This window comes from Garra rufa, chromosome 8 (assembly GCF_049309525.1).
Source record: "Garra rufa chromosome 8, GarRuf1.0, whole genome shotgun sequence".
Taxonomy (NCBI): domain Eukaryota; kingdom Metazoa; phylum Chordata; class Actinopteri; order Cypriniformes; family Cyprinidae; genus Garra; species Garra rufa.
The window spans coordinates 32,812,185-32,837,607 of record NC_133368.1 but is presented as its reverse complement, the minus strand read 5'-3'; the positions used below and the strand labels follow the sequence as shown (position 1 = coordinate 32,837,607).

Sequence of the window (25,423 nt, the reverse complement as noted above, 5' to 3'; positions counted from 1 at the left end):
TTTTAAGGTGATTTTCTCAGTATTTTGATTTTTTTGCACCCTTAGATTCCAGATATTCAAATAGACGTATCTCGGCCAAATATTCTCCTATCCTAACAAACCATACATCAAAAGAAAGCTTATTTATTGAGCTTTCATATGATGTATACACCTCAGTTTTGTAAAATTTAACCTTATGACTGGTTTTGTGGTCCAGGGTCACAAATGTGAAGGTTTGAATTCTATTTCCATCCGTTACATCAAATAAGCAACAGTTTAAAAGCAACAATTAAAGTATTGTGACAACAAATTATTTGGCTGATTTGGTGGACACAGTCGTATAAAGAAGACGCATGAGGCATGAACGCCACAGCTCAGATCATTAGTATGTGTGCTAAGACGTGGGCCATGACTTTTTTGTTTTTTTTTTTTTTTTTGTTTGTTTCATTTTCAAATTGTAAAGTAACTAAAAAAACTCTGATCATCAAAAGGATGGTGGTGTATAAAGCGTATGCACGTGACGTCACCATCAGCTGGAGCGGCTGCAGATCCGCCCACTGAGTGGCAAAAAGACTGAGTGGCAGCATTGGTTTCAGCATGAATGCTGCGACAGAATGAACAAAACAAATCTAAAACTAGAAAGAGCTTTGAGATTGACTGTACAAAAGAATTTGACAAGAAATCTGAAGTATATTTTTACAGACTGCTGAAAGCTACAGAAAAGAGAAGTCAACTGATCGTTGCAATTCAAAGAAACAAATAGTCCCCAGGCAGTGAAACACAGATTTTCAGTTACCATTTCATGTTAATGGGGCAGTCGTGGCCTAATGGTTAGAGAGTCGGACTTGTAACCCGAAGGTTGCAGGTTCTTAGGTGCGGCAGGGATTGTAGGTGGGGGAAGTGAATGTACAACGCTCTCTCCAACCTCAATACCACGACTGAGGTGAGTCCCTTGAGCAAGCACTGAACCCCCAACTGCTCCCTGGGATGCCGCAGCAATAGCAATATGGCTGCCAACTGCTCAGGGTGTGTGTGTTCACTACTGTGTGTGTACACTTGGATGGGTTAAACGCAGAGCACAAATTCCGAGTATGGGAATATGATATCTACATAGAAGGTATATGCCATAGGAAAGGGCAAAAAATCTCCAGAAACGGTTTTACAGGTCCATTTACAATCCTAGGATTTGTCCCTAGAATTAAATGGTTGCCTTATTTGGAAGGTTCGTGAATATTAATGATGAGCTCTGCTCTGATTGGCTGTTTCACAGAGCTGCTCATCTCAATAGCTCGCACATGGAGGAAAATATATATATAATTACGGAGCTCTAGCCGCTTTTAATATGCGGTTTGTTGAAACTGCTGTTTTGAATGTGCGATCATTTTACTCTCACTATTGTGATGCATGTGCACTGTGTTAACGTTATACTGCAGCGGCAGAACTTACCACACAAGTTTAGATGCTGTCAGCGATGATCAGGATGTGTAAATCAATCGCCATCATCAGCGCAGTCATCTCTCCTTACTCTGTTTATGTGGTAAGTGAAATCTTATGTACTGCAATGTAACAGGCTACCGCTAGCATTAAGCTAACCATGTCCCTTCAGTGGCTCGCCTTATTTTACTGATGTACTGACGTTACTGATGATTGGTCTATGCAAATGTTTTTTATGCGTTTATTAACGATCGCGACCATTGCGTAATAGTCTGTGTTATGTTGGAATTTACCTATTTTTCAGTGGTCTTTTGCAAACACCAGAATTATATAAGGAGGAGGAAATGGTGGTGTTTGAGACTCATGGTATGTCATGTCCATGTACTGAACTGTTATTATTCAACTATGCCAAGGTAAATACAGTTTTCCAGTCTATGGCACCTTTAAATGCACTTGCATTTTCTAATACTTTTATACGAAATTGATGTAAACACAGTCAGTTATGTTTTCAGAGCAGGACACAACATCTGATATATCGAAATAGGTCTGTGCATTTGTTTGAATGCAGCCTTTTAAAGTTGCCACTGTCTATACTGTCTTATCGGTAATAATCAAACGGAAATAATGCTGAGGAAAAAAGAAAAAACAATATTGTCTGTAAACTTTTGGATACTTAAAGAACACATATGTTATATAAGTAATTATTTTAAAAAGTAGCCTGCTTATATAATAAAAAAATAAAATTGCACAAAATAAATTTGATATAAAATGTATGTGAAAATTAACCAGGTGCAGTAATATTGAAAACTGAGAATGTGACGAATCGTGATATTTAGTTGATAATAAAAATCGTAATTAAGAAGACCCCCACTTTTAAGATGGCAGTACTAACGTACAGAGATTCCAACTATAAACAAAAAGCATAGAAACGGCAATTTTACATTTTGTTAAAATATCGTGACTCCCAGAATCGAAATCAGATCGGATCGTGAAGTGCCTGAAGATTTCCACACCTATTTTGTACTTACAAAATGAGTTCACCGGTAAATCTGCTTTATTTATTTCCCCGGTGTCAAAATAAGGCACATATAAATGTTTTAAAACATGATTCCTGACTGCGTCAATATCCATAGACCACTGGATATTTGTTAAGTTGTTAGGAACAATATATCGAGTCCAGCAACCTTTGCTTTAAACTGATTATCGTTTGTTTTACTCGCATTTTCCCAACTTCCCTATTAAATCCAGTCATGCTAAAGGCTCTTTTGCTACTCAGTCCGGCTGAGGGGGCTTGTCCCAGCGGGAAAATTCTGTCAATGCATACCCTCTATTGGTTAAAGGTCTGGTCTGGTAACTGAAAGTTACATTGAGAGTTTACATTGTGAATCCATTCATTTTAATACGCAAAATTTGAATGCAAGCCAAGGCTTGTAGAAGTGTCATTTCTCACTGACCCACTTTTTTGACTATTATGAAGTCACTACTGCGTTTCTGACACTTACAGGTCTGACACTGGTCCTCCTTTGGCCCCCAGCAGCGTCCATTACATCCTCTATGACACCTCTGACCTGCAACCAGGAAAGATAAAACATTCAGTCATTGCAAATGAATGCAAAGATTACACATTATTTATTCAAAACAACATTCACACAGTGCCTTTAAAAAGTAAATTCTGATTTCGCAATGACTTTAAAATGTCATTTTGTCAAAAAAGTGTGCATTCTTTTCACATTAGCCATACTGTTATGTCATCATATTGCTCATATACTGTCATAATGTTTCATCACAGTAACCGCAATCTGGATCATTCCGCTTTAGGACAGAACTCTTTTCATCCGCACTGACCCTGTTCTGATGAAATGGGAAAGAGTCGTCGCTGACTGACAGAACAATGTTCTCCCGACTCTCTAGAGCTCTGCCCGAATCCTCCCTGCCCCAGAGGAGACGGCCCGTGTGGCTTTGCTACACTCATCTGCGGCGGCTGTTCTGCCACCCAAGCTTAATTGACTGTTGGGTAATTGCAGTGTGAGCATGGCTGACTGATGGAGTGTTGTCCTCTGTCCCTGTTCCACTTCAGTTAAGAGTAATTACACTAGTGGCTTACTCTTTTCAACTACATGGGCCAGGCACTTTGGCTATCTCGTCTTTTTAAACATCACCTTTTTTTACACTCTCAGTTCTTGATTTCTTTGCGGTTCGCTGTGGACTTTTGTAAAATATGGTGAGAAAGCACTGCTCCATTGCATTTCTAATAGCTTAGCCTAAATGAAAATTCTATCTTCATTTGCTCACCATCATACAATGGAAATTAGATGGTGTTTCACGCTGTATAGCTCCGAAGAGGACCCAAGAGCAACATATAAAAGAAGTAGCTTTTATGCTGCTTTTTTGAGTTTGAAAGCTCCTGGTCATGAGAATGCCATTCAGGTTTGAAACTGAAAGTGAATCATTACAGAAATGCTGAAGGTCTTATTTGGTAGATTTTAATGTTTACATTGACCATCACAATCTGTTTCTCCTTACTGCCCACACCCCTGCTTCTAACCTAATCTGAAGGTTACAGATATTGGAAAAAGTAATTGATAAGCATTGGCTGGAAGGCCAGGATTGCATTTTAATTGGCGAAAGGTGCATTGCTTATTCCCTGTTGTTGTTTTTGAACAGCCAGTGTAAATAAACTCACTAAATAACTAAATAAAATCAATGAGGACAATCCCTCCCCCAAAACACTAAGAGATTATAGTGGATTACAAATTCAACACCCTTGATTTGGAGAGGAGGGAAGCAAAACAGATCAAGCATATTGATTGATTGGATATAACGTGAGCCTGGACACGTTCTCCAAATTATTATTAGGAGCTGTAAAAATGAGCTTTTCTTTCATCTTATTGCCATATGCTGTTTTTTTAAACATGACACACAAAAGGTGAAATTTTGATGAAAATACAATAACAGTTCATAGTGACCAAATAAAAATAGCATGAAATAGTCACATGTACTGCATTATAGTGTTTTTTAAATCCTTTTTTTGGGGCTTGACAGCTCCCTGGCTTCATTGTATGATTAAAAAACAAGTTCAAGGGACAACGTTTTTCCTTTTTGTGTCCAGAAAAACAAAAGCATACAAGTGTGGATTGACACGATTGTGAGGAAATAGTGGCTGAATTTTAATACATCAAATGGAAATCGAAAAGTCCATGGTTACAAAACATTGTTTACCTGTGTAACATTTTTTTTCAGGATTCTTTGATGAATAAAAATAACAATAGTATACTACTTTTTAAAAGCTTGGGCTCAAGAAAATATTTGATGAAATTCATTACATTCTGCAAGGATACAATCGATCAAAAGTGACTGTAAAGACATTATAAAGACAATGTTATAAAATATATTTTTTTTAAATAAATGCTGTTCTTTTGAACCTTGTAGTCATCAAATAATTCGGAAAAAAATGTATCATAGTTTCTACAATTGTTTTCAACATTGATAATTATAATAAAAGGTGCTTGAGAATTAACCAAATTAGTATACTATAATTATTTCTGAAGCATCATGTGATACTGAAGACAGCAGGAATGGCTGCTGACAATTCAGCTTTGCAATCAAAGTAATAAATTACATTTTAAAATATATTAAAATAGAAAAGACATTCTAGACCACAAAAAAAGTCAACATATTTTTACTTTTAAAAACATTTAAAAATCTTTCTGCCCGCTAAACTTTAAACAGTAGTGCATTAAGAAATCCTACCTGATCTCATGACGAAAACGTACCTGTGGGAACTTTTTTGCATAACGCAAAATACATAAGTGCATATTTTGGTTTCCAACAGAAATGAACATTAGTTAAAACAGTGAGCACTAATCGTTGTATCAGTTATCATTACAGCTCCATATATTTCCCTTTCCAGATGTAACAAGCTTGCTCTGTGGCTCAGCTGCCACAGAATTAGATTCAGGAAGCAGAATCAATAGGTACGAATCCCGTGAAAAAACATGACTCACGCTGAAACAGCTGAAAGATGAGAAGTCAAAAAACAAGCTAAAACAGTATGCTTCAGATTGCGTTTTACACCACATTCGCTTTTGTTCATACTATCGGGTAGGTTTAGGTGTAGCGCAGATGATATGTTATTTTAAAATTATTTTGATCAGTACTCACATGAGCTGCTGCTATTGGACGGCACAACCAGATGATCGGAGCGGGCGTTCTTCACTATATCCTGCCAGTGGATGGTATCAGCATGACACAGGAACTTGTTCTGGTCCACGTACACCCCTCCATTCAGAATTTCTGTTAAAACACAGACAGCAACAATAAAACACCACTGACTACTTAATGACTTATGTCAGCGGACACCTCTGAGCATAAAATTTCAACTGAAGGTGACCTCATCACTACCTTATTCTATATGGAAGGAGCTAGGTGAGGCTCCCCGGAGAGCAAAGATAATGTATAAAATAATTTGATTTCTTCACTCAATGACTCTTTTTGACCCTCTGGTGTCAGTACTGGCCTACTTCCCGGGTTAGTCAACCTGGAATCCACAGAAAGACAAGACTGATGCTTTAATGAAACAGTTCACTCAAAAAGGAAAAATCCTACTCTTGTTTCCAAACCTTGAGAAATACAAAGTCATTATTTATGTTTTCTTTGTGCACAAAAAGTGTTCTCGTAGCCTTATAACATTACGATTGAACCACTGATGCCACATGGACTATTTTATTAATGTCCCTACTACTTTTCTGGGCTTTGAACGTTGTAGTTGCATTGCTGTCTATGAAGAGTGAGAAAGCTCTCGGATTTCAACAAAAATATCTTAATTTGTGTTGAGAAGATGAACGAAGATCTTACGGGTTTGGAACGACATGAGGGTGTGTAATTAATGAAAGAAATTTTCATTTTTGGGTGAACTAACCTTTTTAAAAGACCGAAACTATCAATAAATTATGATAACTGCAGTATAAATGTTCACCATACATGATGTGCACTACATACACAAGTCTTTTAAGGACATACAATAAACTTCAAGCTCTTTTGACGTTTGGTAGTGTTTAACAGAGATGCAACAATGTGAATTAGAGTCGAATCTTTTCAATAAATTCATGACACACAAGTCAAAATAAGCAGTTCAAAATAACATTGTCCAAGGTGTGAAACACAAAAACTGAAATTTATAATGTACGATTTGGTGCGCTGCAGTTTCAAGAGTTCTTGTGCATATACAAGCATTTGGAAGTAATACGTTTTAGGAACAGACTGAAACTTTTTTGATGTTTGAAAGTGTTTAAGAGATACAACAACGTGAACGATAGAGATGGGACGATACACCTACCTACCTTCCGATTCAATACTATCATGGGGTGCCGATACAATATGCATTGCGATTTTTTAAAGAATTTCGACCAGTCTGCCGATTCAAATGTTCAACAAAATGAGTAGAACAAATACAAGTGCTATGTTACTTTGCAAACTGGTTTAGTCACGTTTAGTTATGTTTTCCAGGCAAAACAAATTTTACTTTGTTTACCGCAAAGTATATTTTGGTCATCCCATTAAAAATAACATTCAAATTGGATAATTTTAGAGCTTTAAAGTGCTGGAAATAGTTGTTAAACGCTGGAAAGTCATTAGTAGTTTCCCTTCCGTTTCGTTTGTCATTAGATGTTTCTCATATGCATTAGAAAAGGCAGCGCTTATGAGTTGAACAACGCAGTGGTCGCGCCAGTGCGACCGCTCACAAAAATTAGTCCCAGCGGCAGACACAATGGTCGCAAAACGTCTGGAGCCATGAGAGAGCAGATGGTTCGCTTTCAAATCGCTCTCGCAGTACTTTGATGTCATACGCCGATCGTCTGCGCGGTGCTGCCCCCTCTGTTGGAAAAAAGCGGTAACTTCTCCCTACCATCTATTAGGAAAAGTAAAATAATTTAATATAAATCGACTCTGAGGTAAACCAATCGATTTTTATCTATTTATTTATTTTTTAAAGAACTGCGACAGTTAGGTGAATCGATTTTTTCTCTCACCCCTAGTGAACGGTTCTTTCAAATTGGATATTTTCATCAAATTTGTGATGTTTCACAAAGTTTAAATGTGACCCTGGACCACAAAACCAGTCGGGGTACACGAAATTGAAATTGAGATTCATACATTACATAAAAGCACAATAAATACACTTTCCATTGATGTATAAATTGTTAGGATAGGACAATGTTTGGCTGAGACAAAACTAATTGAAAATCTGGAATCTGAGGGTGCAAAAAAATCTAAATATTGAGAAAATGGCATTTAAAGTTGTCCAAATGAAGTTCTTAGCAATGCATATTACCAATCAAAAATTAAGTTTTGATATATTTACAGAAGGAAACTTACAAAATATCTCTCATGGAACATGATTGTTACTTAATATCCTAATAATTTTTGGCATAAAAGAAAAATCAATAATTTTGACCCATACAATGTATTTTTGGCTATTGCTACAAATATACCTGTTCTACTTAAGACTGGTTTTGTGGTCAAGGGTCACAAATGATTAGTTTACAAACCTCAATGACTCAATCTAGTCACAGTTAACAGATTTTTAGTGAACAGTGACTTGTATGATGTATAATAACTCTTATGTTTAGGGCTACTTCTATCATATTTTTAGGGTGCGTTTCCATCCTTATTGGCGTTTGAAAGCTCTAGCCCCCATTCATTATAAAATGAACTTCAAAATTTATCCCTTTATTATCCAAAGAAGAAAACACTAAGTCATACAGGTTCTAAACGACAAGAGGGTGAATAAATAATGACAGAATTTTCATTTTTGGATGAACTACCCCTTTAACAAAGAGGCTAGACAAATTAGACTCTTACTGCTTTTATTAATATCCCTAATCAGTTTTTGTTTTGATTTTCTCTTCATTGTATTTCCCCCACTTTCTCCTGCTCCTCTGAGAGATGTCAACTCCCGGCAGACACGAACAGAGGGAAGGAAATTATTACATTCCCAGACAATGTCAAAATTGGATCCATCCTGGATTTTGAGTGCCGACATTCTGGACAGCAGCGCTAACAGGTTTGTAATTTCATATTTCATCTGCAGGGAGATGCCTCTCAATCCTTTGCCCTAATATGCATCATACTGTCTCACACGGATCACCGGATTTGGAGAGAAATCAATCTGTTGTTCCCCTCCCCGTGCGTTCACGAGCGAGACGTCTCTGTTTGGGCACACCAGACGACAATGAACATTATGATCTTAACGTGTCTGGAGTAATCCTCACTTGCGTGGACAAAAACACTAGAGAGCTTATAACAGATTTGCATTATTTACTGCACTGGATTTCTCTTTCACGGCTACAGGAGATTAGTCGTGTGGCGGAAGAACAGATGAGACGTATTCATAACCACGGGCCATCTGAAACTGATAATAGCCTAACAAAAGCTTGATTAAACTGTACTCCATGGATGATTGGAGACGGTGTTATTGTGTATTTCCCCTCTCTCTACAGGGCATTGAGAAACCTGTCGCTCAATGGATAAATTAATTTTAGTGTTCTCCACATCTGACATGCTGGGAGGGCTGAACGCAAATGTTTTGCGCTATCCTAGAGGCAAGAATCGGAAAAACAAATAAATGCAATGGCAGAACTCAGCAAGGGTCTTCAGATGGCCCAACTGGTTGAAGGAGACTCTCTATACAGACGATTTCTCTCCAGCTTCACTGAACCTTAGCGTATACATCAGATAAAAACACCTGAGGGAAGAGAGAGCCTACAATTGAAGACTACAGAGCCTCAGTCAGCACCCTTTATGTTATTATATCAAAACATTGATCATACGAAAGAAGACTAGAAACTAAAACAGATAATAGCTTTTGTTTACATGCAATCCACCTTATTCTTCAACACAAAAGCATATGTGCGAGACTTCCGGTTCATTAACCTCTATAGGGAAATAACGAGAAGAATAACAACATGCAGTAAATGGTAAAACTGTTTGTACTACAAACCAGTGTGTTCATAATTAAGATCATACATTAAAATATTAAGATAAGACAAACCAATTTGTAATTTAAAGCAGCAAAACGAGCTGTGTTGTACAGCTAAAAATAGCTGGAAGTGGATGAGACCAGAAGCCAGACCCATAACATTTGTAAATGGCCGTGCCTGCTCTTACGAGAAAAATAAGGTTGATAGTCATGAAAAATTGTACACCAGACGTTGTGGGTAAAGCTAGTTGCGTAAATCCATCGAATAATTTAACTTTCTTACTCAAAGATCCATCATTCTCAAAGACAACATTGAAAGCCCTCTACACAGGCTATATTTCCTGTTGTACTTCTCTTGAACTTGGTGTTCAACATTTTTCATTAGCAGAAATTAGGGTCGTGTAGTTTTTTTTTTTTTGTTGTTGCTGTTGGTGAAGTTTTTCTATTTTATCTGTGAACACAAAAATATTATTATAATTTTTTTTTTTACTATTATTATAATAAATACAAATTATTTTATTTTATTTAATTTAATTTTGTCCATAAAGTGACAGTTTTATTTTGGACCCCATTGACATTTGTTGTACAGACAAAAGCATTCTTCAAAATATCTTTTTTTCTTGTGTTCCACAGAAGAAAGTCAGTCATAAACCAAGAGCTTTACAGTAGGGCTACAAACCGATTAGTCACAATTAATATGTGTGTGTGTGTGTGTGTGTGTGTGTGTGTGTGTGTGTGTGTGCGTGTGTGTGTGTGTGTGTGTGTGTGTGTGTGTGTGTGTGCGTGTGTGTGTGTGTGTGTGTGTGTGTGTGTGTGTGTGTGTGTGTGTGTGTGTGTGTGTGTGTGTTTGTGTGTATGTAGACTTATATAATTTATTATATTATATACATATATGAATATGAATATTTTACATATAAATCTAACATAATTTTTGAATTTATAAATCTATTCTTATTGCATGTATTTATGTGTATTTCAATATACATAATATATATACACTGTACACACACATATAGTGTGTAAATATAAACTTTTATTTTAAATCGATTAATCATGACTAATCATTTTGCAGCCCTACTGAACAGTAAAATATTTATAGATTTAAATTTAACATTTCGATTTGATATTTAGATTTTAGATATATGATTATAGGTAATATTTCCATTTTCATTTGACATTTACATTTAATATTTATTTATTAAACCTTACAGCAGAAAAATGAAATTTAAATGATAAATCTGGAAAAACAGGCCACATTATCACCCTAATCTCAGTCTCTCAGCTGGCACAGATTGGCAGGCAAGTTACCTGTATTAAAGGACACACAGCTGGAGGGGCAGGATAGCACACACACAGACAGACACACACACACACACACACACACACACACACACAGACAGACACACACACACACACACACACACACACACACACACACACACACACACACACACACACACACACACACACACACACACACACACACACACACACACACACACACACACACACACACACAGTCTAGATGCCAGCACTGGCACTGAGTTCAGTAAAGCGTTTCTCTCCACAGTCATGACAGCTGGTTTCATTTGAATGACTGTTTGACTTGTTGTTGGGTCGGTAAAAGCTGCAGATTCAATTCTGTCTCAGATGAAGTGAAAACATTAATGTCAGTCATTTGGAAATGCTGTACATGCACACAGACTATCGTTTCTACATATCTGCACATTTAAAACATGGCTGAACTTGGAAACATGTTAGAGTAAAAGAGTCTCTGGCTCGGTTCCAAAACCTGGTGAGCTGCCTTACTGTCTGCTGCCTACATATTTAGCATTATAACTGAAATGGAACATCAAGCGACTAATTGGGAACACAACTCTGTGCATTATAAAAATGAGGAGACTTAACTCGATAATTGACTTCAATCAAATTAGCTGTTGCTAAACTATTGGTATGAGACTAATACACATAAAAAACATACAGCACATACATATTTTAAGCCAATTTTAATCAGAATTAATTCTGTATTTAATGAAATATAGCTATATACGCTATCAGTCAAAAGTTTTTGAACAGTAAGATTTTTAATGTTTTTAAAGAAGTCTCTTTTGCTCACCAAGCCTGCATTTATTTGATCTAAAGTACAGCAAAACACTAACATTTTGAACTATTTTTTACTATTTAAAACAACTGTTTTCTATTTCAATATATTTTAAAATGTCATTTATTCCTGTGATTTCAAAGCAGAATTTTTAGCATCATTATTACAGTCACATGATCCTTCAGAAATCATTCTAATATTCTGATTTGCTGCTCCAAAAACATTTATTATTATGTTGAAAACAGAGTAGATTTTTTTTCAGATTTTTTAAGTTCAAAAAATAGAAATCTTTTGTAACACTATAAATGTCTTTATCATCACTTTTGATCAATTTAAAGCATCCTTGCTAAATAAAATTATTAATTTCTATAACCCCCCCCCCCCCCCTTTTAATGGTAGAGTGAATAATGTTACAAAAGCTGTTTATTTTAGATAAATTTTGATATTTGGATCTTTCTATTCATCAAATAAAAAATGCAGTAATGTATGAGTAATGATCCTGAAAATTTAGGTTTGATCACAGGAATAGATTACATTTTAAAATATATTCAAATGGAAAGCAGTTATTTTAAATAGTAAAAATATTTCAAAATTTTTAAGTTTTTGCTGTACTTTGGATAAACTAAATGCAGGCTTGGTGAGCAAAAGAGACTTCTTTAAAAACATTAAAAATCTCTCAAAAGTAAAAAAGACTTGTAGTGAATATATTTTTTAATAATATAAACGTGAATATAAACTACAATGGAAACACATTCACAGAATAAATTCCTCAATTTGCAAAAAAAAAAAAAAAAACTAATGTGACATGCGTCAACCGATTACATGATTGGATGACTGGACTACCCAGCGCATCAGTCTCATCACGGACCATGTCAAATGTTTTAATAATTCTGAAATGAACGAGTAAAAGTCCATCATCAAAATAATTTTGTATAATTACCTCTAAGAACTCTCTCACACAATTGAGAGATGGACCAGAGCATCATACATCATATTGGCACCAGAGACATAGTATGTAGTACACAACTTGAAGATCAACACTAATCAATCATCTTCTTTAACAATCACAGAGTCCTGCAACACTTTTTTTTTTTAAAAGATTATCAAGTCAATCAGGCATAGATATGGCCGCCTATTCATCACAGAGTGCCAACATCACCCCGGCCTTACGCCAGTCACTGCCAGCAGTCTGGCTCTGTGTGTGGCACAGAGGGACTGAGCCTGGCAGGGCTTATGAGGAATGATATGCCAGACCGTGCCAACTTCCCCTGCCGCCACTGTACAAATAGGTGATCTTCTGCGCCATCCATCAAAGTGAGGCTCTGCACCACACAGCCTAGCCTCTCCAGTCGTGTTACCAAGGAGATGCTGTCTGTGTAAAAAATGAAAGTTGAGCAAACAGCAAGAGGGAACACAGAGGGATTTTTCTTTCCGATGAGTAGAGCAAAAATTGCAAGGAACCCAACACATCAGGAGTTTGTGAGAAAAATAAACACGTAATTGTGGTTTAACCAAAAATGACTGTTCTTTGCACAGTTGAGGGTGATATCTGTCATGCTGACTTTATTCTTTTGTGAGCGTGAGTGCACAGGTTAAGTTCTAAACAAGACCTAAGAGAGAACTGGCAAGACGTTTTATGGATTCTTACATATCTTTCAGCGGAAATTTAAAGATTGTGTGTCCCTCTGTGTCCAATTTAAGAAAAAATTACACAAGTAATTTCTTCCATGTGTCTGGTAGCCTCTTATCACAACTGACCGACACAGAAATGGCTCAGAAGCAGGCAGATAATAGGTAAATAAAAGCATTCTGTGATCTTTTTCATGGTTTATAGAGTCTAGGACTGTCAGAGAGAGGGGTGATTGCTCAGGAAATCTACCTGAAATGTTCTTATTAGCTGACAGATACATTTCAGTGGTACTGGTCAAGTAGTTTTGTGTGTTATTTCACAAAAAAGCCACTTATGGCACCTAACAATATGTTCTACCTTCTGAATTTTGATTTCTTACAGATGATAATGGCTAATCTTCAGAATGAATTAAAACGGTTTACATTGCATTTACATTGCTTTCCCTGGGAATCAAACCCATGGCCTTGGCATTGCTACTGCTTGAGCTACAGGAAGACTTTTAACTAAGCATACTGCTGATGACAACGTGGTGAGGAAAAAATAACACAACATGATATTAACGCTATGATTTTTGAAGAAGAAAAATCTAGAAGGATTATGAATGCTTTAAATAATCCTATAATCACCAATAATGGGATTTGACCCTGCTGCGTGAGCTGAAGATGCAAAGTGAATGAACATCAATAAACTGAAGTGCTTTGTTAGCAGGTTAATTAACTCACTAACATGCTTCCTATGCACATATCAAAATTAATCAGATATACAACATAAACATAATTTTTCAACTTACATCTGCATAAAATGACACAACTACACATATAAACTAAGCTATGTGCTACTCTGAATGTGCAAGTATTTATTAGTTACTTTAAGCAGGCTGCAATTATGTAATCAAAAATCCAGAAAAATATTAATATTGTGAAATATTATTTCAATGTAAAATAAATACGTTTTCTATGTGAATATATTTTAAAATATTTATTATTTATTATCAATGTTGAAAACGGTTTAATGTATGTATATATATATATATATATATATATATATATATATATATATATATTATATTTAGGATTCTGTAATAAAAAGTTTAAAAGAACATTTATTTAAAATATAAATATTTTGCAACAATATAAACTACAGTTTAAATATAATATAAAATATAATAGTAATATTTTTATTCACCAGACTATAATATTGATTACTTGATCAAAAATAGAGTTAAAACAGTAATATTGTGAAATTATTATGATTATATGTCACATGCTCTTTCAGAAATCATTCTAATATGCTGATTTGGTGCTCAAGAAACTTACTATCAATCTTCAAAACAGTTTTTTTGGAAACTGTGATACATTTGTTATAATGAATATTAATGAACTGAAAGCTCAAAATAACATAATTTATTTGAAACAGTAATCTTTTGTAACATTATAAATGTGTTTACTGTCAATTTTGATCAATTTAATGGATCCTTAAAAATAAAAATACAATTTTCTTTCAAAAAGATCTTACTGGCCCCAAACTATTGAAAAATAATATAAAAGCTAAAATGTGTGTACCAATGTGTAAATGTATGATCCATATGTATGATCCATATTTTCACACTGAGGACAACTAGAGGGACTACATGCAACTATTACAGAAGTTTCAAACGCTCACTGATGCTTCAGAAGAAGAAAAAACGTTGCATTAAGAGTCGGGGGTGAAAACTTTTGAATTTGAAGATCAGGGTAAATCTTACTTTTTACTTAATTTGTCTTTTGGGGAACATGTATGTATCTTTTGTAGCTTCTGAAGGGCAGTACTAAATGAAAAAACATATTTAGGCAAAATAAGAAAAAAATACACATTTTCATTATGTTTAAAAATGTACACCCCTAGCTTTTAATGCATTTTTTCCCTTCTGAAGCATCGGTGAGTCTTTGAACCTTCTGTAATAGCTCAAAAATAACTGCATTTATTTGAAATAGTAATCGTGTGTAAAATTATAAATGTATTTACTGTCAGTTTTGATAAATTTAATTGGTCCTTCCTCAATAAAAATATGAATTTCTTTCAAAAAGATCTTACTGGCCTCAAACTATTGAACCATAGTATGAATGCTTAAATGTGTGTACTGCTGCTCACTTACATGCTATTTAGCTATAATAATAAGAAGCTTCAATGATGGGCTTTCCATGAACACCTCAGCCAAGGTCAGAGCACAAGAACCGCTCACATAAATCTAGAGAAACAGGGGTGGCAAACTAGGAATAAAACACAGACAGACTCCATTTGAATTTAATTGCACTTTTATGTATTTAACTACTGACCTGAAAAGAACAACGGCTTTAATTTAACTACATAAAAGCATTTATGAGGAGTTGATGCCGCAGGCGTTCGGTAGAGAGAAAGGGGGAAGGCGCGGACCTGTGCGGGAGTAGTTCAGCAGGCGTTCGTGCCGCGCTGGCTGCGAGCAAATGCACTTTTAACGAGACACTGTTGACATTCAAGCATGAGTGGCCACGGCAGGCAAAGCATCATGGGAGCCCACTGATGGCCCATATGTGATGGGCGCTGACAGAACATGTGTTCTGCTGGTTACATGTGTCTGTTTCGGGTCCTTGGAATTCATCTGAACCAAGGACCCTCTTGTAGTGCTCAATGCATCATTTTTTATTTATTTTTTTGCTCAGGCTGTGGAGGGACAAAGACCAACTCGATAACAACTCTTGAAAAACCAATGACAAAGGCAATAAATAACAGGCAAGAGCTGCATTGAAATAAATCCCTTTCAAATCCAACCAAGGTTGATACAAATAAAAAAGTAAAAAAATGGTGGTGGAAAAAATAGGACACCCTTTCTATCTACAGGAGGGCAATTTTTATTGGCAACTGTTATAAGGGGAATTGTCACAGTGACGGTGTGATATACAAGCAATAAAGAAAGAATTGAAAGTATATTGAACGCTGAGGGGGAAACTGTGTAGTAACAGTGGTTTAAAAGCAATGACAGATGCTCACAATACACTATAACATCTATTTATGAACAGTTACTGCGGAAGCATTTGAACCCTGTCTTATTTGGAGTTGTTTGTTGGGTTACAAGGTGTATCAGGGTTCAAGGCTGGTGGGCTCAATAAATATAGGTGCAGTATATATAAATATATGATGGATGACAGCTTCCGATGGTGGGTTTTACCAACAATCCTCCCTGCCCCTTGACTTCCTCAGGGTGGTAATTGCGTTTAAAGCTGGCTGATTAAATTTTGTTATCCCTCACGCAATTGTTTCCGATGAATCTTTATGAAAAATGACTAAGATTAAAGGCTTATGGAATTATCTAGGGCAGGGAGCATCTGCTTATTTATCTGAGAAAAGAACAGAAAAGGAGTCGCGGTATAAATGAGCGAGGGCAAAGGGTAAGACTCTCTCGTTTCTGGTAACTGAAAAAACCTTTCATGTTACATATCTGGGTCGGGTAGGTGAGCTTGTTGAATTAGAGCAGTTAAATCACTACATGCAGTGGCACACTTGTGGGAATAGATTTCTAAAACACAGGCCTATAGGAAAGGGAACATACAGTAATGGTTTGTCTGCAGATAACGAACACAGATTAAGACCGTCAGCCTGTACACAAAGTGCATTCTGCCAGCTATCTCCTCTGGGAGGATTTGAACGCAGTTACTTCAGGTCAACACTGTGATGAACGATTTTAAAAGAGAGAGAGCAGTGCAGAGTGCTGAATGATACTCTCTATAATATATACAGCACATACACATATACAGCTGCAGTCAAAAGTTTATATGTTTAGTGATAGTTGTTCATGAGTCCTTGTTTGTCCTGAACAGTTCTTCAGAAAAGTCCTTCAGGTCCCACAGATTTTTTGGTTTTTCAGCATTTTTGTGTATTTGAACTTTTTCCAACAATGAATGTATGATTTTGAGATCCATATTTTCAGGACAACTGAGGGACTAAATGCACCTATTAAAGAAGGTTCAAACGCTCACTGATCAAAAGACAAAACTATGCATTAAGAGACGGGGTGAAAACTTTTGGAATTTGAAGATCAGGGTAAATTTTACTTTTTACTTAATTATTTTTAAAAGTTAACACCCCTAGATTTAATGCATTTTTTTCCCTTCTGAAGCATCAGTGAGTGTTTGAACCTTCTGTAATAGCTGCATATGAGTCAGTTGAACTGTTCAGGACAAACAAGGGACTCATGAACAACTATCACTAAACAAACAAAAAAAAAAAAAAAAAAACACAGGTGTGAATCATTTAGGTAACAACCGTATTAAGAATCAAGTGTATGTTAACTTTTGAACAGGGTCATTTTTATAAATTCAACTATTATTTTCTCTTGAAAATTTTGACTATATGTAAATGTCTTTTATGTGAAATATCTTATTCTGTGCTAAATAAAAAATAACATCCATTTTGTATGATCCCTCTTATTTTGTTAAAATAATTAACATTTTGCAGATTCTGCAAGGTGTATGTAAACTTCAAGATTTCAACTATATATATATATTTTTTTTTTTATTTTTTTTTATTTTTTTTTTGGTGGAGGGGGGGGGGGGTCAAACAGTGTGCAAAAAGGGTGATTAAAGAAACTGTAGAAGGTTGTTGTTAACACTGTAATTCACACATCCATTCTCTCTTTCTTTGGCCATTGCAGAATGGCTCCTTAACTGCACAATGGCTTAATCAGGGAACACAAGTGAGCTTAAATGCATGCTTCAATAAAAATAACAACCAAAATGAAAAACATAGGTAGAGAGAGAGTGGTGCAGCGTTGGCTTTTGAGTGACACTTCAGATATCAGAGCGGGACTCTGTTCACCCCACACCAGCACTGCAATGAGCTCTGTCCCCAGGAACTCCACAGAGAGAGAGAGAGGAATAAAAACCAAGCCAAACTGAAACAAAAGAGCACCTGAATACAGATGACTTGACTGTGACCTCTCTTAACCTCAGGGAGAGGTCAGCATTCCCCAGCTAGCCTGCAGGGGAATCCAAGAACGCCTTTGAACTCAACTTCTAAATCTCATAACAGCTTGAAAAGGAATATAAATGATGCAAATCCTTCATATAGTAAATATATGGACTATATAATATTTTAATATTTACTATAGAAAGAAGCTATATATATATATATATATATATATATATATATATATATATATATATATATATATATATATATATATATTAGGGGTGGGCACAGATTAATTTTTTAATCTAGATTAATCTATATTAAAACTTGGAATTAATCTAGATTAAAATGGCTAATTTGAATTCTTCTGAAGGCATTTTCAGAATATGTGTGCTACCCAAATAATGACTAAAAGTAAGTCTTCGAGAACGGGCCAGGTGGCGCATTAGATTAGGTGCTCATCTCCTGTTTCCAAAATGCATCACAAACTGCTTGACAAATGCATTTACAACATAATTACCTATACAAACTTGTGTAACCAGGTACTTCTGTGCAAAAGGCTGCACGACGTGCGCGTTGCCGTTAAATAAAGAGACACGCACGGGCATGGATTTCTGCATGCATAGTCCTCCATTAAACTGCGTTGCTTTTAGAAGCGTCAATTCAGTTGTTGCATATAGTTTAATGTCTTTATTTCCGGATTATCAAAGTAAATTATAACTCACGTGCCCCAGTAAAAAGGGTCTAGCAACGCACCTGCCCTGAAGCGGCTTCATAGCTGCATCCATGTTTGCACGTCTCATTTGATGTGGTAATTTCACAGAAGTTGAAGACTCGTTCTCGCCCCCTACAGTGCCATTCGACTAGGTATACGTCATCCGCGCTAAAATATCAAGGTGAAAGTCATCATATCTTGCGTAGTTTAGACCCAGCTCCCAAGTCCCAACCCAACTTTGAGAATATTTTTTTATCGCCCAATAAGAGTCTCACGTTAACGCAGCACGTTAACGCCAATAACGGCCCACCACTAATATATATATATATATATATATATATATATATATATATATATATACAAATATAATACGATTAATTTTCCAATTTAACAGTGTTAAGAACATTTAACGCAGGGAAGGGGCTAGGGTTAGCCACCCCACTCACAACTACTGCTTCTGCCTGTTTTTTCAACCACATCAAACGGGAGACTTTTCAAACGTGCACTCCATTTCACTTCAGCACCAGCTGAAAGGAGCGAAGGAGCGCGGGAAAGGTACAGGTGATGAGGGAGCTTCAGTAGAACAACAATAAACTGTGTTCAGATGAGATGTTGTCAGGCCATATGTCAGTAAAAACAAATTTAGCTGTCCTGACAGCTGTTATACTGTGCTTGCACACTTCAGTTGCACACACAAATGCGGTGGAGCGTGCTGTAGCCCGTATCATTTCATATTAAAACGTGAATGAAACTACAAGCATGCGTGCCAGATCTGCGTCATGTCCTGCAACAGCAGCCAAATAACCTAATAACCCAGCTACTGTGATCATAAAAGAACTGTTAATAAAAGAACAAAACTAAAAGAAGAAATCAATAACTTTTGTAGCTTTAAGGAATTATCTGTATTTCATTTAGCATTTAGTGTTTGATAACTTTACTCAATATCTGTACATTTCCTACTTGCTGAAGGGCACAGTTAAATAATGGGTTATGTTTTTAAAAAAGTTATTTTGTAAAGTCTAATAAATGTTAAAATTGATTTCTCACTATTATACTGTAACATTGAACGGCTTTAGTCAATGGTTAAATATTAGGAAAAAAAGAACAATTTCCTAAAAAGTTCAGTAATATTGGTATCAGTCATAAACTTTTTTTTTTACCAAATATTAAAAATATACTGTCTTTATGTTGTTTCTAATTTAATTTGAAGATTGAATGTGAAATGTGCATGTAACCATACAATATAAAAGTATATTTAAAAACTCAAATGTTAGGCGGGATATGTGATTAATTAGTTAATTTCTTTAATCAATTGACAGCACTAAATAATAATAATATTAATCATAACAACTGTATGGCTGGGAATCAATATCCAGCTCATTAAAACAACAAAAATTCATGATATCTGGTTCTGTTAACAGTTCTCTGCATTCCTACAATGACGATCAGTGTGCATTCATTTTATTTCAGAATTTTACAACATTTCACGTCTATTCTTTCTTTCTAAAAAACGTATCTAAATCTAATGAGAAAGCATCCCTGAAACAACCAGAATCATTCATTCCCATCCCTAGTTAAGTGAATTTAAACTCCAATTTTGACTCCAAAACTTTGCTTGGGCCAAACGTTTTGCTCTGTTACCAAAACTAAATATGACTTAAAATACCTTGTGTAACACATTAAAAATTTGCTCATGCGTAGTGCTGCAAAATGATGTAACAGGGCTGGATGAGGAAATTGTCTGTGTTTGGAAAAGTGATTTCAGATGTGCTCTGAGAGTAAACAAGAGGCCAGGTGGGGAAGTGAGGGAGGAGTTTGGGGTATATTTAGCATCGAGCATTCATCCGCATGGCAGACCCCACCTGGGCAGCTTGAGCGCTTGGCAGGGCGGCCGTAGCAGCAGCAGGGGCTATTCATGTCCTATTACCCTCCACTGCATTCAGTGCAGCCCCTGAACCGCATCCCTGTGAGCCACTATGCAAAAAATAAATACATTAATTATTAAGCCACGGAGGGAGATGGGGATGCTGCGGCAAAGACCTTGTTGTGCCAGTTTAGCTGAAACACAAGAGCCGGTGCACACTCGATTTACCACTCCAGATGCACACCAGCTGCTTTTTGCTTCTCTTGCTACTTGTGGTGTTTTCTATGTCACTGGGCATGTTTTGTGGTGGTGACTCCGTGGTAGTCAGGACAGGTAGCCCCAGCTACGTTCACCTGCTTCCTCCTCGCTAGCCAATCAGGAAGCAGGAAAAAGAGAATAACTAATAGACGGCCTGTGATTGCTGGGTATTTTCCAATTATTTTCTTGTCCTTTTTGATTTTCAACCCCATCAGTCTTTCTTAGTTATTCCCTACAGTGCTGCCATGCACCCATATATTATTAATACGATTATTGTGCATGATATGTATACGTGGAACTGCTACAGTCAAATGCTTTACATTATATTGCAGAAGCATTTCTATAATTAAATGAACGTTATACAGGCTGTAGTCTCAGCCAGCACACCCACGGACTACTGAACAGTTCATTCACTGACCGTCTGATGCATATTGCTCACAAAAATTGTAAGGCTTAGCTAAAATTGCCAATTCTAATCTGATTAGTTTCCAAGGGTCAATGCTGGAACAAAGCAATTTTTTGAAAGTACTGAGTTGAACTAATCACTTATAACCAGGTTAGTGGCATCACATCTCTGTAAGAATTTTGTTTTATGCACTTGGAAGCAATAAAACTAGTGTAGCTTAAATTGTATACTTTGTTTTCAAGGTATATTAAAATATATATGCAATAAAAAAATAAAGCATCAAAACAATAATTTGGGTTTAATACTAAGTATTACAATAATATTAAGTTCAATACAACCTAATTGTTCCATGAATTACAGAAGACAGCCACCCAAATGTCATTCAGTATAACAAAAGTAAACTTATAAATAAATAAATAAATAAATAAAAATATGGCATATTTAAAACCAGAATCATTAAAATACTTTCTTATCCTTCAAATCACTAACTCTGGTGCACAAACATAATTAGCATTATATTAACTAGAGTGTTGGACAATTTTGTTTTATTTATGTACTTCCTAGGATTTTTAATTTTTAAATACATTTAAAGGGACAGTTCAGCCATGAATAAACATACAGTCAACCTCTTTCTTCACATACTACGGGGCTGTTGAATGCTTAAAACTAATTGGCTGATAAACATTCTAAGGTGTGCATTATTTTCAGGGAAACGCACGGTGAACATAGTTCCAGGCAGCTCTTGACCTCATTACATGTGTATATCACTTTGCAACATGATTTCAGTTATTTCAAAGATCCACACAGCCTAAAACAGCAAAATAACCAAAACCCACAACGACACTGGCCAAACAAATTACAGTAAACAATGCAATAAAAAAAGACCATGTTCCATGTTTTTGCCACAAAATTACGTTTTATTCTGTATGGAAAGCACATGCTCTATTTCTCCCACTCTGTCTCCCTCACAGACAGTTTGCACACACATTAACATACACGCTAAAGTTGTTAGTGTTGCTCTGATGATTAGCAATTTAAAAACTATATGACATTTCTCACAAGAGAGCAAACAACGTTGCTGTTCCTGAAGAAAATTAACTTTAACTTTCACTTTTAGTAGAGACGCTGCTGCCGATCACTTTTAAAAGATGCACAGACACAGAGGGGTCATTCACGAGCTCTCTCTTTCTTTCTGTCTGTCTGTCTGTCTAAAAGCGTAATTATTAACTGCATTACTCTGCTATCACCGGCTCAAGTGTTGTTACTAGGTCTAAAATGATGTTTTGGAATTAGCAACAGAGGCGTTGGATGGGCTGTGTAAGAAATTAATCCTACTCACAATAGCGTTTTAAGGACAAAAACCAGACGAATGCCTTGAAATATAATCTGAATGATGTCTTGAGCTGTGGTAACTATAGTATAAGTGGAATAATTTCCTTCGGTACCTGGGGTGTGCGTTATTTTCTAAGAATTCAACAGCCCGTCGTCAATTATTCCTTACTTATAGTATTTATTAATATATGTTACATTTTCATTTAAAACATTTGCTTTTCATTTAAATTGTAATTTATGTTTTAGTAATTTTGGTGTTTTTAAATAATGCATTAGTAAATTAATTAATTTAACATCGATTAATAAATGCTGTTTAAATATTTATATTTTATTCTGTTTCACCTTTAATTTAATTAACAAGATATATATCTTTAAAATTGTTACTTAAAGACAACATAGCACATCTATATAGTATAGGTACCTATTAATACTGCATCATTCATATCTCCAAAAAGTTTTCACACAGAATCATTCTTATTCTTCAAATCACTATGTTTTACATATTTGTCAGTAAGAAGTTTGACATAATTTAAAATATAATGTAATTTAGTATGCACACAGGTGCATGCAGTATGCAGTACAGGTCAGACACTTCCATTTTCACATAAATATATCTGTTACCCAGAACGACCATTCCATCACATTCCCTGTGAAACAAGAGGTCTGTGATTGTCAGGAGCGAAGGTAATTGACTTAGCGCTCTTAAATGTTTCATTAACGTTTCCTGCTGTGGGCTTGACGAAACAATGCCAAATTAGAGAAGACATCGAGAACAGGAGAACTAGCGGAGGTGGAGATGGCTTTTATCAGTCCGTAGTGTCTGTATCACTTGAAAGCCTAAGTGTTTGTGTGCGTATAGGCTTCAGCTCTGCGTGCTATCGATGCCAATGACACAGGCTTTGGCTTGTGCACGGACTGAAACCCAGCCAGAACCGCTGGCAAGCGCAACACACCGCTGTTTAAACATCCTCCACAGCGTTACACACCTGCCAGGAAACGTTCTCCGCAACACAGCGTCGATCACCTGCTACGCATTGGTTTGAACCGATCGGGTCCATAGCGGGATAACTGGGGTCACTTTGATGTCTCGTGCACCCTGCAGTCTTTGCTTTGGGTGCGTTGTGTCGAATGCCCTGGTTTTGGGCTCTAAAATAACCGCAGGACTGTGGAGGAAACTGTTTTGATTATTAATTGACATTAAAATTCTTTGCACGCCTCACATTAACTTTTAATGAGGCCCAAGTCTGATATCTGAGGGGGTGGAGGGCTGAAACAGCTCGGAGTGGACAGATGAGCAGGGTTTGCTGGTTTATGAGCGCTGCTGATCCACATTGTGTGTGTGCGGGACAAAGGTGAGGTTCGGGCACACCGCTCATCAGTGGCTGGAGTTCCTGCACTCCGGCTGGCCCTGAAGCCCCATGTGCTGCCAGTCCTGAATTATTCAACATCCACAGCCGCTCTACTTTTTCAAACCCTGTTTTTTTGCTCCTCTTTCTCTCAACTGTGAGCGTTTGCTCGCACTGCAAGCGGCACACGCGTATAATAACCTACGGAGTCATTTTGCAATATCGTGATGTACAGCTCTGGGTCACGGAACAGCTCTATTTGTGTCAAAATGCTTGCGTGAGTGTGCGTTTCAGGCTGGAGCGTAATGACTGATTTTACAAAGGCTCGTATCAAACGGTAAAGTCAGGTGCTAACAACACCCTAGAGACTCTTTGACTCCATTAGCAGGGGCTTACGGGTAATGGAGACAAATGGGGGAAGCTGAAATGCGTGCATGTCAAAGCTTTCTTAACACTGGAGCAGGCTGTCGACTAGCAGCAACACGCTAAAACACACCAACACAGGTGAAATGTTATGTTACACTCACATTTCTGTCAGGTGAACATGTCCTTCCCTTGAAGATGAAGTCAGGCTAGCTCAAAGTTACCTCAAATTACGTCATACTTGTATTAAAGTCAATCTCTAATATGATATCCTTAGGCATAATGTCGGAGCTTCTGTTTTCCATACAATGAAAATGGGTGAAGATTTATATTGCTAGGTATCAATGAACAAATAGGCACCATAAAAGTTTCATGGATGTAGTATATACAAACCGTGTAGCCTCATGAAGCCATTGTGTGATAAAAATGTAATTTAATTCAATTTAAAGTTAATTTTTTAATTCTATCAATTTTGAAAAAAAAAAAAATACTAAATTAATTTAAAATATATAAATCATTTAATTTAATGTAATTTATTTTATCATTTCTATTTCTATTTTCATTTTTTAATGTTATTTTAATCATTAACACAAATATGAATGGCAAATGATCCAGGACTAAATTTCTGTTAAGGGCTGTTTGGATTTAATTTAATGTAATTTATTTTATTATTCTTATTTAATTTAATTTAATTTTTAATATTTTATGTTATTTTACACATTAACACAAATATGAATGGCAGACGGGAAGATGATCCGGGACTACATTTCAGTTAGTTCATGCATATGTCAACACTTGACTTATTAATACAAGCACTTTCTATTCTATCATTTAAAATAAATAAAATAACTTGTTTTTTTTGTTTGTTTGTTTTTTTTGGATAGAATAGAAAGTGCTTGTATTAATAGGTGAAGTGTTGACATATGTATAAACAGAAATTAACAGAAATTTATTCCTGGAGAATCTTCCCTTCTGCCATTCATATTTGTGTTAGTGTGTAAAGTAAAGTAAAGTAAAGTAAAGTAAAGTAAAGTAAAGTAAAATAAAATAAAATAAAATAAAATAAAATTTATTTTATTTTATTTGATTTTACT

General features: G+C 36.0%; 1 protein-coding gene across 1 annotated transcript in view; it reads right to left on the bottom strand.

Moving 5' to 3' along the window:
• The window catches only part of LOC141340152 (receptor tyrosine-protein kinase erbB-4-like), a 352,964-nt gene that overhangs the window by 23,243 nt on the left and 304,298 nt on the right, over positions 1 to 25,423 (bottom strand). Inside the window, exons 4-5 of the mRNA XM_073845081.1 lie at positions 5,575 to 5,706; positions 2,916 to 2,981 (exon numbers count right to left, since the gene is read on the bottom strand). Of these exons, the coding sequence (XP_073701182.1) occupies positions 2,916 to 2,981; positions 5,575 to 5,706 (198 nt within the window). The remainder of the gene's footprint in view (positions 1 to 2,915; positions 2,982 to 5,574; positions 5,707 to 25,423) is intronic.